Source organism: Podarcis vaucheri (genome assembly GCF_965113315.1).
Source record: "Podarcis vaucheri genome assembly, chromosome: Z".
Classification (NCBI taxonomy): Eukaryota; Metazoa; Chordata; class Lepidosauria; order Squamata; family Lacertidae; genus Podarcis; species Podarcis vaucheri.
In genome coordinates this window covers 21,115,502-21,134,540 of record NC_138758.1, presented here as the reverse complement: position 1 = coordinate 21,134,540, position 19,039 = coordinate 21,115,502, and the positions used below count along the sequence as shown (strand labels likewise).

General features: G+C 40.8%; 1 protein-coding gene and 2 long non-coding RNA genes across 12 annotated transcripts in view; 2 read left to right on the top strand and 1 right to left on the bottom strand.

The window, feature by feature from the left end:
* The window catches only part of DACH2 (dachshund family transcription factor 2), a 322,493-nt gene that overhangs the window by 291,162 nt on the left and 12,292 nt on the right, over positions 1-19,039 (top strand). For all 10 annotated transcript variants that reach the window (XM_082207563.1, XM_082207556.1, XM_082207558.1 and 7 more), the window contains 3 exons: positions 14,246-14,391; positions 16,259-16,406; positions 18,889-19,032. In XM_082207563.1, the coding sequence (XP_082063689.1) occupies positions 14,246-14,391; positions 16,259-16,406; positions 18,889-19,032 (438 nt within the window). The remainder of the gene's footprint in view (positions 1-14,245; positions 14,392-16,258; positions 16,407-18,888; positions 19,033-19,039) is intronic.
* The window catches only part of LOC309523650, a 42,556-nt gene continuing 24,713 nt past the window's right edge, over positions 1,197-19,039 (bottom strand). The window contains exons 3-4 of the long non-coding RNA XR_014215492.1: positions 5,399-5,523; positions 1,197-1,522 (exon numbers count right to left, since the gene is read on the bottom strand). This is a non-coding gene — a long non-coding RNA (uncharacterized lncRNA). The remainder of the gene's footprint in view (positions 1,523-5,398; positions 5,524-19,039) is intronic.
* LOC309523653 lies at positions 14,398-14,874 on the top strand. Its single transcript, XR_014215495.1, has 2 exons — positions 14,398-14,547; positions 14,745-14,874. It is a non-coding gene; the product is annotated as an uncharacterized lncRNA (long non-coding RNA).

The following is a 19,039-nucleotide window of genomic DNA, read 5'->3' as shown; positions in this document are numbered from 1 at the left end:
ATAGGTTTGCGAAGCTTATACACACATAGGAATCTGCCTTAGGTCAGTTTGTCCCTCTGTACTCATATTGTATAAATGGGCAGCCTGCAAGCCTAAACCGCCTGCTCTTATTTTAAGGGGAGGGGAAGGGAAGGGGCAAAAGAGGAGAGAGAAAAGGGGATGGATGAGACAGAGAAACAAAGAGGGAGAATAGGTGGTTGAAGCAGAGAAGGAAGGAAGTAGCAGGAGACCTGGGGAGAGAGATAGAAGGGAATGGATGAGATGAAGCAGAAGGCGAAGGGGAGAGGGGATGAAGGAGAGAGTGGAAAGGGGGTGAATGAGGAAGAGAGAGGGGAGGAGAGCAGGAGGAGGGAGCAGAAGGAGAGGGGGGGAAGAGGTTGACAATAGGGAAAGACAGCGAGAAAATAGCAGAGGGGGGAAGTGGCAGAAAGAGGGAGGGGGAAAAGGGGGTGACAGGGACATGGAGACCCAAAGAGTGACCTGATGCCACTTCTAGTATGTAGCCTCTGACAGATTGTCTCTGAGGGAATGTGCCCCATAGCAATTGCTACCCCCAACCCACCCACAGTACTCTCTACTCTGACAGGCAGAAGCATTTCCTGGAGAATAATCTAGAGACTCTTTTCTACAGGTACCCAAATGCTGGTGCACCTGTTGTTTATTTGTGGCTCATCTATGTAGGTTGTCATTGGGGGCTACAGGTTTGCTGGTGGGCTGTTGGTTTTTCCTTTACAGCAGGGACAACAGCAACTGTCAGTCCCTCTTGTAATTCTGTTATTAGTAAGTTCTGGATTACTTGGAGGTGTTATAATTGATGATGGATTAGTATGTGTGTGTGTCTGTGTGTCTGTGTGTGTGTGGAAGAGCTGTTGCCCAGAAATGTTTTTCAGTGGGTTTTATGGTATTTACATCAGCTTTCAATCCACGTACTGCATGATGATTTTAAGTTTTTAAAATAGTTCCCTCGTCCCCGAAGACTGAATGTTTTGACTTGGTTGTTTCTATGGCTTTGCTGATCTGAGCTCCTTACTAACCAAATTAACCGTGTTTCTCCCCAAATTCTTATCCATGTTCGCCATATATTTCTGTTCTCTCTCACCATGAAGATTTAAGTCCAAATTAGTTTTTTAAAACACACACACACACACACACACCTGTTGACAGGAACTTATGGCACCAAAATTTATTTTAAATATGTACCCAGTTATAAATAGGTATAATCTGCAGTGTTATTAATGGGAGCTTCATGCAGGTAAATGTCACGACTGTATAAATTACCTAGGTATCATTGTTAACAAGTATATTGGCATAATTCTGCACTGCAGGGTAATCTTTGTCCTATTGTACTGATATTTTCTAAGTGATTGTTTGTTTAAAACACCTTTGACAAGAATAGCTCTGTTATACGGTGGGTGCACGCGCGCAAGGATGCATCAGTCTATTCCCAGACCATGTCAGTTTTGCCTGTGTTCATTGATAAGGCCATTCTGTCCTGTTTCTGCATCAATCTCTCAATCTGAAACTAAAGAGAACAAACATACATGCAAAATTAACATTATTATTTACAAAATACATATGTTTTATATGCATTGTATTGTAATATTAAGGATGAATAAATCTGTCACAGAGGTTTAAATTCCGAAGTGTGCCTGTGCTTTCAGTTTGCCAATTGTTTTGGAAAATGCAAATTAGATAAGTTCATCTTTAAATGTGAGCTGCATCAAATTCCCCCCCCAACCCCATCTAAAATACCCATATTGGTGTGGACTTTATACTAAATTACACATTTTTTCTCCACACATTTTATTCCAAAAGTGCAGTTTTGTTGTACATTTGTTTAGCAGAGAACTCTATTGCAGCATTGGGAGAAGTGTGAAAAACAAAATATAACTGCATTCTAATCTATGTATTAGGCTAAGAACTGCAGATCAGATTCACTTGAAATACAGTTTGAACAAAATCCTCACAATCAGTATGTTGAAAATTGCAGTTGATACCTGTACGGAAAAGAACCTATTGATTTGAATGAATAGACAAACACTTCAAATGATTCCATTGTTTTTCCCTTGCTGCCTCTTATGCCTGGACATGCCTCCTGCAACACCCATTTGGTGTCTCATTGTTCCTTAAAGCCCCTCTTCAAAACCCACCTTTCCCATGAAGTCTTTAGCACAACCCATTAGCCCTCATATTGTACTGTAACTAAGGGGTAGACACGTGTAGCTTATGGGTTTTTAACAAAATTGAAATAAACGAATAGCTAGTGTGGGAGAAGACAAGTCAGATAAGTCACTTTGCCCTACTCCTGATGGGCAGAACTTGTATTAGGGCCTATGTGCAAGTATGTGCAACTAAAAAAATCACCTCTTCATCCTGTTTACTTTCCTCTTCTTCCTCTCATCATTCCCTTTTTATAGAATTTTAGATTGTAAATATCTTGAGGCAGATATTTGCTTCCTGTTTGTCTGTAAAAAATAATGTTGTGCATACCTACGGCTTTCAATAATAGATGGCGGTGCAACTAAGCTTAACTGGCAAATAAGGTAATCTACAAGTTAGCTGTCTTTTTCATTTGATGCTTTTTGCAATGCTTCTGGGATGCCCTCGAAATGTGCACACATTCCTTAAGCACCTTATCACAAATCGGACCACTGGAGGAGGTGGAAGGCACCACGGCACCAGGCAATATAAATCATACCGTTAAAATGATCCCAAAGTTTGATTTAACACTCAGCAACCAGATTAATCAGCTACTCCTCAAATTGCATTCATTTTGACCCCTTTGCACATTCAGGGGGTGTAATTAAGAAAAACAGCCTGGACTTTAAATTTGGCACTTGAATTGCAAGGTTAAAGCAGTAAATTTGGGGTGGCTTGACTTCTGCCAGGTTAGAAGGAGGCATCCCTCTTTCTCACTGATGAAAAGAACGACTCACCTCCTGGCAGAGAGGCAATGAAAGCAGAAGCAGTGGGCGAGGGAGGAGGTTGCAGCGCTAGTAAGTCATTGAAGGTAGATAGCCTTGTCCTTGAAGACTTGAAAATGGATGTGAAATTTCATGGAATCACAGAGGTGGAATCAGGGTGGAATGTGGATTTCCATCAGACTTTTTTTTTCCAAGTAAGTCTCATGATAGCAAGATCTGATAACTATAATGAGCAGGGCTGGATTAAGACATGCCCAACTATGTCATGTTTAAGAGGCCCCACAGCAGCAACAAAAAATGTATTATTCTAACATAAAAGACAATGAAAGTAGAAAATAATAAAGTGGGTTGGGTTGGGTGTGGTTTGCAATTGATCTGAACTGTATTTTAGCTGCTGGTGGTGCTGTTTGGCAGTTTATGGACTGAAGTCACTAATGAATTCAACCAAAGCTAGTTATCTCCTAAGCATATATTCATCTATTGTAATGCACTAGGCAAAAAACTTTCTTTTTTATCTTTTGGTCCTTAATTTGAAGGGTTCCAAGTGCTTTTAAGTACTTGTTTCCTGTTTAGGTGGGCCAGGTTCAGTAAGACGTGGGTTTTTTAAAAATTCATATAGGTGCGTTTCTTAAAGCTTTTTATTCGTTTGTTGTAGTTGGTTTTAGCATTTATGCTGCAAGTCTCTGAGTCACTTTTGTAAGGCAACTAAGTAATAATAGTACTTGTGTGTCGAGGTCCCCAGGGCCACCCCAATAACTCACACATCACACAGAATTTTTGTTTAAGATTTTTGGCATAATTTTGGCCACAACTTCATTAAAATACAAATTTGTGAGTGGTTGCATAAGCATTGGTTGCGACTATCTACCCCCACCATGGGGGACAGACTGACATTCTATACGATGCGAAAGTCAGAATAGGGGGTAGCGATGGAGCAGGGAACCTGCCCTCAGCCCTCCCCAAATGCAACCAGGAGCTCATTGCTATGGCCTGAGCCCCCTTGACAGGCTGGACAAGCAATAGTTATACCCCAGTTCCTTTAACGGAATCCCTTGCAGCAGCAGCATTAGAGGGGCAGGCACAGCCAATCCATGCCCCTCAACCAACCAAACCATAAACCAATGCCTAACCATGAACCTTACAAGTTGTGACGATTTGCTACGCAGTAAGCAAAAACCAAATGGCCCCAGCCAATCAGCCAGATGGACAAAATCTGCCCCAAGAGCAGACGACCCCATGACAGGCATAGCAAGGTCAAAGCGAACAACCCTAATTCTAGGGAGGGGGGGACGGGCAATCCGATGCACGGGCAAAAAGAGGAAGCCCTAGCCTCCTGCAGGGAGTTTTAGCATTTCTGGCTGTCAATCAACAAATGGCAACATTAACTTCTTCCCAACAACAAGGGAAGCCCCAATTGCATCAGTGGCCAATGATCAATTAGCCCGCCCCCAACTTTGGAGTGTCCTGGCGGCCCCCACCACAACACATGCTCTCCATGAAGGAGAACACGCTTAATAATAACTGTTACTTCTCGACTGTCATTCCCAGCTCCGCCCCGCCCCCACTTCCAGGTATATAATAAGCTGGACAGCAGAGTTGCTTAGAGTATGGTGCTGATAACACCAAGGTTGCAGGTTCAATACCTGTATGGGACAGCTGCATATTCCTACATTGCAGGGGGTTGGACTAGATGATCCTCAGGGTTCCTTGCAACTCTACAGTTCTATATTTCTAAGTACAGTGGTACCTCTGGTTAAGACCTTAATTTGTTCCGGAGGTCCGTTCTTAACCTGAAACTGTTCTTAACCTGAAGCACCACTTTAGCTAATGGGGCCTCCTGCTGCCGCTGCACAATTTCTATTCTCATCCTGAAGCAAAGTTCTAAACCCAAGGTACTATTTCTGGGTTAGCAGAGTCTATAACCTGAAGCATATGTAACCTTAAGCATATGTAACCCGAGGTACCATTGTAATCTCTCTTCTCTCCCCGCTCCACCTCTCCAATCACAAGCCCCGATTACAGTTAATTATACAATATTCAAGCAAAACAAACATTTCTGGTTTGAGACACCAGGAGCCATGTTCTGCCAACAGGTGGTTTGGGCCAATGTGATATCCCTTCCCTGATTCCTGATAAGGGCAGGCAGCCCCACAAGTGATGCACTTCTATTGATGGCCTTGACCATATGAAGCATAGCTTAGCCCTCATGCCAAAGTTTTATCTAAGGCCAAGTAGACACGCATCAGTAATGTGCACACAGCCTCCACTCAAATGAACATCTCCACTAATTTCTGTGAAAGAGGATAGTTCTGTGACGTGCACATTGAGGTGAGCCAATGGAGCTGGCCTCAGTGGGAAGTACTTGTTCAGGCCAGCTCTAAACATTACACTCATCTTGTGATGTTCTCATGGGATGTATTTGCTCAATTGCAGTCTTGATCACATCCAGGTGGCTCGTGTCTCCCACTTCCCACCTCAGGAATTCCCTGATTGTTTGTCATGCTTCCCATTCTCCTGGCACACAAGCAAAGTTTACATTAAAGAATACAATCCGTCTCTCATAATATTCAAACTCAGGAACATCCAATGAAGCTGCACGCTGGCGGATTAAAGACAAGACAAAAGAAAAATAATTATTCACACAGCACATAGTTAAGTTGTGGAATGAACTCCCCATAGAGGCAGTGATAGCCACCAACGTGGATGGCTTTAATGAGGGCTAGAGAAACTGATGGAAGATAAGGCTGTCAGTGGTTACTAGCCATGATAGCAATGTTCTGCTTCCACTCTCAGAGGTAGCAAGCCTCTGGATACCAGTTTCACGGGGATTACCAGTGGGGAGAGCACTGTTGCACTCAGGTCCTACATGCCAGCTTCCAGTAGGCAGTGTGTTAACAGGATGCTGAATTAGGTGGGTCTTTGGCCTTATCCAGCAGGGGTTTCCTCGTGTTCTTAATATAGCTTCCCTTCTTAACCCAGCCTCCCCTTCTTTCTGTTCTTTCCACTTTGTTCAATTTTAGGTTGCAAGTTCCATGGGGCATGAACTTATCATCTTGTACCTCTTGTAAAGTGCCATGCACACTGATGGTGCTATATAAAATGATGGTGATGATACTATATAAGATTATGATGATGATGATACATTCAGTTCTGCTTGGGAGGAAGTTATTTGTCTGCCTGAACAGATTGTGCAGTGGCCAGAATGGAAGATAATCTAGCCCTCTTTTTGTCTGTGTAGTTATCAGTCAAAAGCACTGGCACATAGGGAAGGTAGTCAGCAGTCTGCCTAAGCAGACTGGCCAAATTAGTTAAGAGCAGACATTATGGAAAGAGAGCATTAGTTAAGAGCAGACATTATGGAAAGAGAAATCAAAACTTCTATTTCAGTACTACCAGTGGTGTCTGGTGCCCATTGGGATGGATAGGGTAAAAGCATGGAGATCAAACAGTAGTTGGAACTAGAGCCAATGACAGGCAGAATCAATTAATTTTAGATTTCTCCCAGTCCTCCTTCCTTCTGAGTTCTTTACTGAGGCTAAGGAGGAAGAGGCTGATAGGCAGTGCTGCCCTCTGACTGATTGTAAGAAGGCAGACACTTGGGGGCTGGCTGAAGGCAACCTGAGGTGGGTGGGACAGTTCCCCCTTAGCCCTAATGGAGTAGTCTCCACTGAATACTACCAATGCCTAATGGGAGATATGTTTCTACAATGCAATTATACCTATATCATCTATATCTACATCTATCTATATCTACGTCCATGTCCATGTCCATATCTATATCTATATATTAGAAAAGCTATCATGTTCAACTATGGAGGGGGGAGGAGCATTGGTGTAGCGTGGTTGCCGGTGCCCGGGGCATGCTGGGGGCAGGGTGTAGAGGGTGAACGGAGCCTGCCGTGTGAGCCCTCGCCCACTGACACTGCCAGAGCGATGCCAGTCCTAAGCTGATTTGCGAGGCTGGGATCTAATCTGAATGATTCACCCATCTTTGTGTGCGCGCTTGCGTGTGACAGTGTAGACACTTAATAAGATGGACATTTGTCATGGTAGTATTGCGCCATCATGGTCAATGGCATTTTACAGAGTAATAAGAAAAGGCTATGTTCCTGTCCCAGTGCAAGGGAAGCAAGAGAGGGATGAGAAGAAGATGGGTGAGAGGTTAAGCAGAAGAACTCAGTTCAGTTCAGGGGTGGGAAGCCTTTTGCACACTTAACTCCCATTAGCCATATCCAGCATGGCCAACGATCAGGAACAATGGGGAGTAGTATTCCAGCAACACCTGTAGTGCCACAGGTTGCGCACTAATGAGTTAGACATAGGCCATATCTGTGCTCTCCATTTAAAGCACTAGCATGACTTCCAAAGAAGTCCGGCAATTGTAGTTTGTTAAGGGAGAGAACCACTGTTTCCCTCACAGAGCTAATGTTTCCAGAGTACCAATGAAAGATGGATAGGTGGTTATACCACTCTGGAAATTGTAGCTCTGTGAGAGGAGTAGGGGTTTTCTAACAATTCTCAGCACACTTAACAAACTGCAATTCCCAGGTTTCTTTGGGGGAAGCTGTGACTGTTGGTTTGACACTGCTTTAAATGGATAGGAAGCAGCTAGCTGTTGACTGAAATTGAAATGCTGTGATGAATTGGATCCAGTGGAAACTCTTCCACTAGGGCTACTGGGGCACAGCCCTGCCAAAGATAATGTCCAGTGTGTGTGTGTGTGTGTGTGTGTGTGTGTGTGTGTGTCCCAAATCTCAAAGCTACACATGTAATAACAGTGACATCCCCAAGACAAAAGGAATGTATTCCTTTAAGCAACAGTAGCGGCTAGATTATTATTGGCTGAAAATTGGAAAACAGAAAAAATACCAGAAATATCGGAATGATGAGCTAAAATCTGAGAATTTGTGGAGATGGCAAAATTAATGGCAACAATTAGAGGCTGTTCCAACCAAAAAAATGTACAAAGAGTGGGAGTACATAAAGGAATACATGGAAAGATTTGGTTTTGGAGCTTAAATTTAATATGCAATAGGTAAAATGCGCAAGGATACAAGATGATATCATGACATATATGGAACAACAAATACAAACTTTTGTTAACACAACAAGAAACAATATTAGGTTGAGAAGATCACACATGGGTGAAGGGAAGTAATGAGAACGGGGGAAGGGAGGTGTAGGGCAGCATTTGGAAAATTGTTAAAGATATATATGTGATTTAAGAGGTTAAGAACAAGGAGTTAAAAGAAGATTAACATAAATGAAAAGAAAAGTCATGTTCTTGTTTGTGTAATGGTTTATTTTGGTTGTAAAATCTTCTTATGTGAAGAGGATTTTTAAATTTTTACAATTAAAAAACAAAAAAAACCTTCAAACTTAAAAAATAAATTTCAAAGCTACACATGCTTTCCCAATCCTAGTAAATGCTTTCACAGCTTTGGGTGTGATTTTGGGCTTAGGATCATAGAACTGTAGAGTTGAAAAGGACCATGAGGGTCAACTAGTCCATCCCCCTGCAGTGCAGGAATCTTTTGCCCAATGTGGGGCTCAAACCAACAGCCCTGAGATTAAGGGTGTCATGTTCTACCAACTGAGCTATCCATTCTGAGTATTTTGCTTTATATTCTCTTTCTCAATACATGTAAAACAACAACAACAACCTAACAGGATGCCTATTCATCTGGAATGAGTGCTAGAAATTAAAATAGAATAGAAGCTAGGATGCCCTCTGAATAGAAGCTAGGATGCTATTACAAGGTATGGCAAACAAGCTCCATAAAAGCAGTCTTCCCTTTGCCTCAATAAATGCAGTGTTGCTTGTGCCCTTGGTTAGGTCCTAGTTTTATTTCCTGTTTATTCTGCCACCCCATGGGTGGCAGCTTTCAATGTATACATCGTGAATAGTGGGTGTTAAAATTCAAACACACACATCAAAGCCTTTGTATTCCACCCACAAAGAGAGTGACCTGTTTAGGGACATTCCATACTTATCCTTTCTGTTGTGGTTGTCATGGCATCATCACTTTGCCAATTAAGATTTTTATGTCTTTAACAAATTAACAAATACAGCTCTACTCCCTCCATGTGCTTCTGTTGAAGGTAGCCCTAAAGGGGGGCACCATTCAGATGTGAAGATCTATTACAAGATTGAAATAGATTTCTAATGCTTATATCATTCATCTTCGCAGTGTGTGATTTCAATCAGGAGGAGAAAATGATGAATTGTTTGACAGGGGTTCTTTTCTCCCCCACCCCCTCTCCCTTTCCCACCCATAGACGCTAAACCGTAATATGCTTCCCCTAGTCTTTTCCTAGCTATTACGGACTTTAACATGCAATGTGACCTTGGTTGGCAAACCATGTTTGGTTAGCACAAAAACTTAATCATAAGAAGTCATAAGTAGAATCCTTCTTCTTTACTGCCCCTTTTTTCGGGGACTTGGAAATTTATGGCTTGTGGGACAGGTAGGATATGAACAATGGGGCAAATGGAGTGCAGGGTTATCTCATCTGTGTGAAAACTGCTGGTAGAAATCGATGTGACCTCTGCTAGGCTGTCATCCCAGTCTCCACCCTCCGTCTCCTATTTGTCTTTTGGTGTGGAGCTTAGATCTGGATGCTGTCTCCCTGTGTCTCTCTTGGGCCAGATTATCAAAATGAATCATTGCCTGCATAGCTCTTATATTTCTATTTATTTTCCTGCTGTTGACTAGCTCGGGTGAAATATGATTTCTTTTTGCATTTGATCCTCACTGCAGCCAGCAGCACCTAATTTAGCCGTGTCTATCTCTTTAAGGAAGACTAATGCCATTTTGAAACTTCAATCTACTCTACAGCAACATTACTAACCATAGACCGTGTGCCCTGTCTCTGCAGTCAATATGAATTTTCCTTTTGGCCATTTTAATAGCATTACTTTCCCCCACCCTCCCATGCCCCCCCTTCCCAAGCAGTTGAGGTTTCTAGATTGTTTTAAGCAGTTTATCCACAATTCATTCATTGCGCCCGCTTGCTTGCTCTCCCCCTCGTCTTTCCCTCCACCTCTCCAAGATGCGTTTAGTTTACCTTGCTTCACAGAGGAGTGGTTTTGGGCATAAACAATTAATTTTAATGACTTGACCCTGCATATGAATTATTTGAGCATGAGAAATGGTATGTAGTCTTTGACTTGGGAAGAACTTGTTTTAAGTGTGTAACCAGAGGATAGGGTTGGGGGAAATAGCAGAAAGATTGATCATACCTTCTCATAAAATATTAACCAAACTGATGTGCTGAGAAGACAGAATCTTATTAGAAACTCTGAGAAATAATCAGATAATAATAGTGATAATGACAGTGGTAGAAGTAGTAGTAGTAGTAGTAATAATAATAGTAATAATAATAATAATAATAATAATAATAATAATGGCATGCATAAGAAATGGAAGAAATGGGAAATCACAAAGCAAGAATATAACACAAGTAGCCAACAGTTACGGGGAGAAGGTCAGGCAGGCCAAAGCTCAGAATGAGCTCAGGCTTGCAAGAGAGGTTAAAAATAACAATAAAAGGTTTCTTTGGCTATGTTTGAAGCAAGAGAAAGACAAGCAAGTGGTAGGTCCTTTGTGTGGAGAAGATGGAGAAATGCTATTGGGTGACAGAGAGAAGGCGGAACTGTTCAACACCTACTTTGCCTCTGTCTTCATCAAAAAAGAAAGCAATGCCCAGCCTGGTGATAACAGAATAAATATTGTGAGGAGGGTGTTGCAGCCCAAGATAGGAAAAGAGGTGGTGAGGGAATACCTAGCTACTTTCAATGAATTCAAACCTCCGGGGCCTGATGAGTTGTATCCAAGGGTACTAAAGGAGCTTGCAGATGTAATCTCAGAGCCTCTTTCTATAATCTTTGAGAATTCTTGGAGAAAAGCTGAGGCCCCTGTGGATTGGAGGCAGGCAGACATCGTCCTCTCCTTCAGAAATAGGAGAAAAGACCCAGATAACTACAAACCAGTCAGCTTGACGTTGATACCAAGAAAGGTGCTAGAACAGATAATTAAACAGTCAGTCTGTGAGCACTTAGAAAAGGATTCTGTGATTACTAAGACCCTGAAGGGGTTTCTCAAAAACAAGTCATGCCAAATGAATCTCTTTTATGTAGAGAGTTACAAGTTTCATGGATCGGGGGAATGTTGTAAACATAGTGTATCTTGATTTCAGTAAGACTTTTGACAGAGTTCTCTGTTATATTCTTGTGGAGAAGCTGGGAAAATGTGGGCTAGACAAGGTAATTGTTAGGTGGATTTGTAGCTGTTTGACTGATTGAACCCAAAGAGTGCTTACTAATGGTCCCTCATCATCCTGGAAAAAGGACAAGTGGGGTGCCACCGGGTTCTTTTGTTCAATGTCTTTATAAACAACATGGATGAAGGAATAGTGGGGATGTTCATCCAGTTTACAGATGACACCAAACTAGAATGGGTAACTAATACTACAGAAGACAGAATTGGGATTCAGGATGACTGGAACAGATTAGAGAACTGGATCAAAACGAACAAAATTAATTTAAATAGGGACAAATGTTTTGCTCTATACTTAGGCAGGTAGAAACAGCTACACAAATATATGATGATGGACACACGGGTTGCCAGTAGCACATGTGGAAAGGATTTAGGGGTCTTAGTAAACCACAAGCTTAACATGTGTCAACAGTGTGATGCAGCAGCAAAAACAACTGTTATTCTAGGCTGCATCAACAGAAGTATAGTTGGAAGTCATAGTACTGTTGTATTCTGCCTTGGTCAGACCCTGCCTGGAGTACTGAGTCCCGTTCTGGGTGCCACAATTTAAAAAGGATATTGACAAGCTGGAACGTGTGTGCCTAGAAAAGAGGAGACTAAGAGGAGATATGAGAGCTGTCTCCAAGTATCTCAAGGGCTGTCATATGGAAGATGGAGCAAGCTTGTTTCTTCCTTCTCCAGAGGGTAGGACCCAATGCCTTGAAGTTACAAGAAAAGAGATTCTGACTTAACATCAGGAGGAGCTTTCTGACAGGAAGAGCTGTTTGACAATTGAAGGTGGTGGGTTCTCCTTCATTGGAGGTTTTTAAGCAGAGGTTGGATGGCCATCTCTCATAGCTGCTTTAGCTGAGATTCCTGCATTTTAGGGGGTTGGACTAGATGACCCCCTCAGGGTCCCTTCCAGCTCTACAATTCTACGATTCTATAAACTTCACTCCTAAAATCTGTGCACCCTGCCTCACATCTTGGAGAATCATTGCTAGAATTTGCTGTTGTTGTTAGTGTAGCACTTAATGCCGAAATAGGCTTCTAACTGGTTTACATGAATAAAAACAAATTACACAAACATTAAAATACAGAGATACATAATTAAAATGCATACTGAGTGATCCTATTAATCCACTAAAATATAACATCTAGAATTAAAGTATGAAATAAAGCAATCCTACAAATATAAAACATTTACTTACGGGGATGCATGAATCAGTGGTCTGACTTCACATGGCTGTACGGCATCTTCATACAGGACACAGAGCTGTCCACCCATTACTAATTTCTGAACTTGCACAGTGTGGTTACAGAATACACACAGCCCCAAATTACCATTGTTACATGATCACTGAGTATCGCAAAGGGGATTAAAAAGAATTAAGCATTGAATTCATCCATCCATCAAAAAGGGCAATGGAGCAAAAATCAGATTTCTTTTAATCCTTTTTAAATCAGCAAGAGTGAAACAATATGACCAACGAGAAGCAAAAATGACTCTCAATGCAGTGAAGATTGTGCACAGTCTTTGTTTTATGTAAAAGCCAGCAGTTTTGACTGTATTTTAACCATTACATGATTATAGTTAGTATTATACCTGTTGTTAGAACCAAATTACTTCTCATTACCCCAATGTTGCTTTGTTTATTTAGGACAAAGAAGTCTCCGAGTTAAAAAAAAAAAAAAGAGTTATCTCATTTCTTTCCTTCCTTTAATTGTTCCTTTCTGGAACTGCAAGATGACCTCATTTGATTTGATTTTGATTTGATTTATTGTATTTCTATGCAATTTCTAAAGTAATTAGCAAATTATCAGTAAACAATTACAGTGTATAAAACAATCTAAATATCACAATTACACAAAGGTCATATTGCATAACAGATATATTACATAACACATTATATATCGTATTATTCAACAAATATTTATAATCTGTAAAACAATGTTAACAACAAAATAGCAGCTAAGTAAACAAGGTAAACACTGTTAAGTTCACAAACTCTCTCTCCACTCTTCCATAACTCCTAATATTTCACTCCATTCAGTTCATTAAAATACACATGATGTCCATTGCTAAACCAGCTTACACAAATGCTGCACTGGCTGAGGTCCTCAGGTAGTGGGCCATGGTGATGCTCTTGGGCCTGTTGCCAATGGTAAGGTGAATATTGACTCCAAGTAGCCCACTCAGGTGCCATTGATTAAGAACTCATCCCTGTGTCCCTAATGAGATCCATTCCTACCTGAGTGGGAAGTCCAAGATGATCCTGTCCCTCCAGAGCAACTATGGTTGAGGGGCAGCTGTTTGATCGGGCCCCCTTTCCATCAGTGATTCTTCATAGGTCTGGATAGGTAGCTAAGCCCCAACTTCCATGCTCCACTAAGTGCAGAGCCTAACATTTCTCCCTATTTATTTTTTTCCAGAAAGCCAAAATTTTAATAAGGAATGGGGGGGGTGTTATAATTTATCTGGGGGGGGGAATCATTGTAAACAGTTAAAATTGTTAGTAGGAGTGGAATAACACTTGGTGAATTTTGGATTATAATGGAGATGTAAAAGATTTGGATTATTATAAAAGGGAGGAAATGGCTAACAATAGGACCCACAAAGGGGAGGAGGGAAGTTCAGGAGATTCTTTGGAATCTTGTTTTTATGATGTATGTTGGATATGCGATTGTAAAATCTTAATTTGGAAAACCAAATAAATATTTTTTTAAAAAGAAGAAGAAGGGCAAAAGCAGCATCAAAGACAAGATTCATGCATCGGTTCTCAGAAAATTTCTTCATGCTTATTTGCAGCCTTTTTTTTTTTTTTTTACAACAACCCTGCATTGCAGGAGGTTGGACTAGAACATTTCTCCCTATTGAAAGTCATTTCACTAGTTTTGTGAGTCTGTTAAGGTAATCTTAAATCCTAATTCTGTGGAATAAACTAGCTACCCCTCCCAGTTTGGGAGCATCCCCTCAATTCTTTCACCCAGGTCATTTTTAAAGATGTTGCCTCAGTTGCTCCCCAAGTAATAACCTGTTCCTTCTCTGTTGTGTCTTTACAGAAGAGATGCAGATTGGCATCCCAATAATGGCACCAGCCCTAGAGAAGATCCAACTGGCTGGGCAGAGTGTTCCTCCTGGTTTCCGTGCACCTTTTCTTTTTGCAGATGGATTGTCCTCCGTAGAAACTTTATTAACCAACATACAGGTAAAATGCCCCAGTTCCACATCCCACCCTGCATTGAGATGACAGAGACTTAAAATCAAATTGTATTGGTATCAAATATTAACTGAAATAAGATAAATTATTGGTTATAAATTATCAAGAGTTCCTCTAGTCTGTCTGATTATCTTAAAGTATTTTGTATTCTGTATTTTATACTGTATTTTAAAATTTTGTTGGAAGCCGCCCAGAGTGGCTGGGGAAGCCCAGCCAGATGGGCGGGGTAATAATAATAATAATAATAATAATAATAATAATAATAATAATAATAATAATTTTTATTATTATTATTATTATTATTATTATTATTATTATTATTATTATTATTATTAAAGTAGTGTCCCCAAAGGACAACTGGCAACAGCTGCCCAGATGACTACACGGTATGATGACTATATGTCAAGTTCAGAAAAAGTCAAAAACCCTCCTGAATTGGCAGTTTGGATAATGGAAACTTGGGAACAAGTATACATGTAAAAAGAACAAATGTAATCAGAGCCAGGGAAGGGAGGCAAACAAGATAATACGTTCTCAGAGAAACTGAGTTTATTTTGTATTGGAATAATAATACACAGGCTGTAGTAAACCCATATGCCTTATTATATGAAAGATGTGCTCATGTATAGGAGGTCAGATATGTGGGAAGGATAAATCTCTATTATCTATAATATAGTCAGGATTTAGGAACTTTGTTTTATGGTGGGAACTTTGGATTCAGTTTCAGTCAACTATTTGTTAATTTCAGAATCTCATTTTTTAAAATGGATGGTGATTTTAACGTGAATTGTGAAAAGTAGAAAGTTTGTGTGTGATATTATATTGTATTACAAATGTTATATGCTTGCAAGCACTTCAACCTAACTTTTTACCTTTTGCTTTTTTGTCATTTGTTTTCTTAGCTGTCTTGAGGATCTTATAGTCAAAAAGTTTGATGGAAATCATTTAAATAAATCAACTAACAAATACTTCTTCTCCTTAGAATGCGTTTGCCGGATTATTTATGGATCATCTGCCAACGTCCACTTATCCTTCATTCATCAATAGATTTTAGCAATGAGACTTCAGCTGATACATGCAATTCCACTATATTTGAATGCCCCCAACCCATGGAGTTCTTATACGCAAGGGACTTCAGGCACACATGAGTATCGCCACCTTCAAAATCTTCCACAAGTATTTCAGACTGAGAACTCTAAACAATGTATGCAAGTTCTGAAATAAATGAGGAAGCCCCTAAATTGGAAAAAGACTGATGCATGAGGATGAGAGGGAACATGATTAAGCCATCGCTGCTAAATCTTCTCCCACAAAAACCATTTGGCCCTAAAATATATTTATTTTTCCAGTAACACAAATCTTTGGGTGAATCCAGTATTTGCTGAAATTTGGAGAATTTGTCCTAAGATAATAGTGGGAATCTGTGTTAGTTAATGGTGCAGCCTTTCTAAGCCTGGAACCCTTCATATGCTTTGGAATACGGCTTCCATCAGCCTGAGTTAGCATGGTCAATGGTCAGGAAAGATTTGATTTTCAGACCAAAGCATATTGAGGGCACCAGATTGAGAAAGACTGCTATATTGTATTGCACTGATGTATGACGCTGGAAATTGGGGTGTGCATTAGCCAGAGCCTGGATCTGTAGTAAAGCATCTGTGTCCTGCAGACTCTGAATGGGATTGTTCATCCAGATGTCATCCAACAATAATGTCAACCACTAGATTCACCAGAATTGTGATCATGTTGACAAGGCAAAAAATAAAATAGCACCCATAGTTCCCTTGCCTGAGCTCAGCCCTACCATTCCATTAAAAAGTTGTTTTCAGGATCGGTTTGTGTGCACCTATTTTAACAGGGGTTGCTGAAAGTTGCTGTAGATAATGCTCGAGTGCAGGAGAAACAGATCCAGCAGGAAAAGAAAGAGTTGAAGATGGAGCTGTGCAGGGAGAGAGAACTGAGAGAGAGTCTGGAAAGGCAACTCACTGCTGAGCTGCAAAACAGAGGTAAGCCAAAATAAAAACTGATTTCTGGCATTCTGCTCCCTATGGTTAGAAGCCTTCCTTTTCCTACCCACCAAGCCTTCATCTAAACCTAATTCATTTGGATCACCATGGCCTCACCTCTTCTATATGTGCTCTTACTGTATCACAGAAGGAAACAGGGAGAGGGAAACTTGAGAACATCAGGAGAAGAGAGCTGTTGCCTTCATATCTTGTTTGTGGACTTTCCAGGGACATCTGGTTGGTCACTGTCAGAAACAGGATGCAGGACTAGAGAGGCCTTTGGACTGATCCAGCTGGGCTCCTCTTATATTTTTATGACATTGATGACATCTTTGTGTCAAAACATAGGAAACCTGTGATCAGATCTCCTGATGTTCTTTCCACCACTGCTTTGGAGCAACTTTGATGGGCTCTGGTTTTGAGTAGACTGTAGGGTTTCTCAAACTTGGGTCGCCAGCTGTTGTTAGACTACAACTCCCATCATCCCTAGCTTGCAGGACCAGTGGCCAGGGATGATAGGAACTGTAGTCCAAAAACATCTGGAGATCCAAGTTTGGGAAACTCTGGACTAGAGCAAGCAGTATTGGGGGAGGGGTGTTCTATTTCATACAGTAAATAGCTTCCATCACTACTAAATGTCATTATTCTGTTCAGATACAATTTTGTAGTGCTCACCTTCTATAATGGGAGCAAATATAACCATAAACCAATGCTGCACTGTAACTGGATTGTAGCAACTTGCTCTGATCATGGTCACCTGTCTGTTCAATGCACAAATTGATCTTTATTCATTTACTTACTTACTCCTAGTGGAAGCACTTTCACTACTAACCAACACTGCCTAGGTTAATGGGGCAGTGTTGGTCAGCAGTGAAAGTATTTGCACATTACATCTCCTTAAGAAATCATTGGGCTTGGGTGACAGTCTTTACTGAGGTCATATAGCCTACATATGCCCCAGATTCATGTTCACATTTATTCACCAGCAGTATTTGTTCATATTTAATCCCTCACATTCAGCTTACCTATAAAGAGCATGGAATTGGTAAATAGCAAACTGGTGTTTATTATCTATAACAACTGGGATTTTATGTCTGTTTATATATACAAATTCATGCAAATAATCATTCAACAGCTTAATAATGGCCCATTATTGATAGTCATTGATATGTAGGCTAAAAATTAATTTGGAATATAAAATTAAAATCTGAAGAAGATAATACCAAAGACTTACATTTCAAATGTGATGTACAGCTCACATTTCACTGGCTAAATATTTGAGGTTCATAGCAAATTGAGAGATTGTAATGAAATTCAGGTCACAAAAAATAATTCAGCATCATGGCAGTGGGGTGGGGAATCAAAACTGTGGGTTGGATCCAGACTTAGCGCGACGTAGAGTGGGCTATCATACTTTGAGAATATAATAGTTTATTCTCTTAAGTATGACAGTGTAGATCCAACCTATTGTTTTGTTTTCCTCCACAAAGAAAGTCCCATGGATTTCAGTGGGTCTACTCTAATTATCTAGAGTAGATCAAACCCTCTGAGTTTTGCAAAAGCAAAACAAAAACCTCGAAGGTGTGCTTTCCTTTTCCAAATGGAAAGAAATTTGACATTCCAGATTCTGTCTTTGTTTTAATTGTATTATTATGATTAAAAGTAGTATTACTATTGTTGTTTATTGTTGTTGCTAAACACTCTGCTTATGATTCATGGAAAGGCAGGATGTAATTTTTTTAAATAGATAGATAGATAGATAGATAGATAGATAGATAGATAGATAGATAGATGATAGATAGATAGATAGATAGATAGATAGATAGATAGAGTAATGGTTCTAGGGGTTGCTCGTGCGTAAGCCGGTGCAAACACCTGGCTGGATTGCCTGAGTGAACCTTTTCTGTCCAGACAGCCACTCACCCGTGGCTGTCTCAATCGCTGGCAGAATCCGTCAGTGGGCGTTTCTTAAACTTCTTCCAGCAAAGAAGCTCTTTGACGCCTAGTCTACTCTCTCTGTGCGAAAGCCTTCTGCGCAAGGAGGGCGTAGGCAGCGGAGGACCTCAACTCTCCCCGCTGGTCCCCAGCAAGGAGTCATGGGACCGCCTCGCCGCTTCCCCCATCTGCCCCCCTTCTCCACTGGTGCTACGCTGATTCTCTTCCACAGAAGATGGGCTGCCTCTCCCAATCCCGGGACGCTCTCCGGAATCCCTCTGGATCTTGCTCTCTCCCTCCGGCACTGATGGCAGTTCCCAGACAGACAGACAGACAGACAGATAGATAAATTTTCATTTTGATGCCCAAACGTGTAGCAAGCAGAATGACCATTATCTAATTTTCAAGAATGTTTATATGGAGAAAGAGGGTGTAATAGTCTTGTAAACCAAAAGCAGAACTGGAATGACAGCAGAGAAATATATTTGTTTTATATTCCCAGGGAAGGTCCCATTAATGCTTTCATAATTGTGTTTTCATCTTTCAGCAATAATTCAAAAGCGCTTGAAGAAAGAGAAGAAAGCCAAGAGAAAATTGCAAGAAGCTCTTGAGTTTGAATCAAAGAGGAGAGAGCAAGCGGAACAGGCACTTAAACAGGCAACATCAGGCGATAGTCTCAGGATGCTAAATGGTAACGT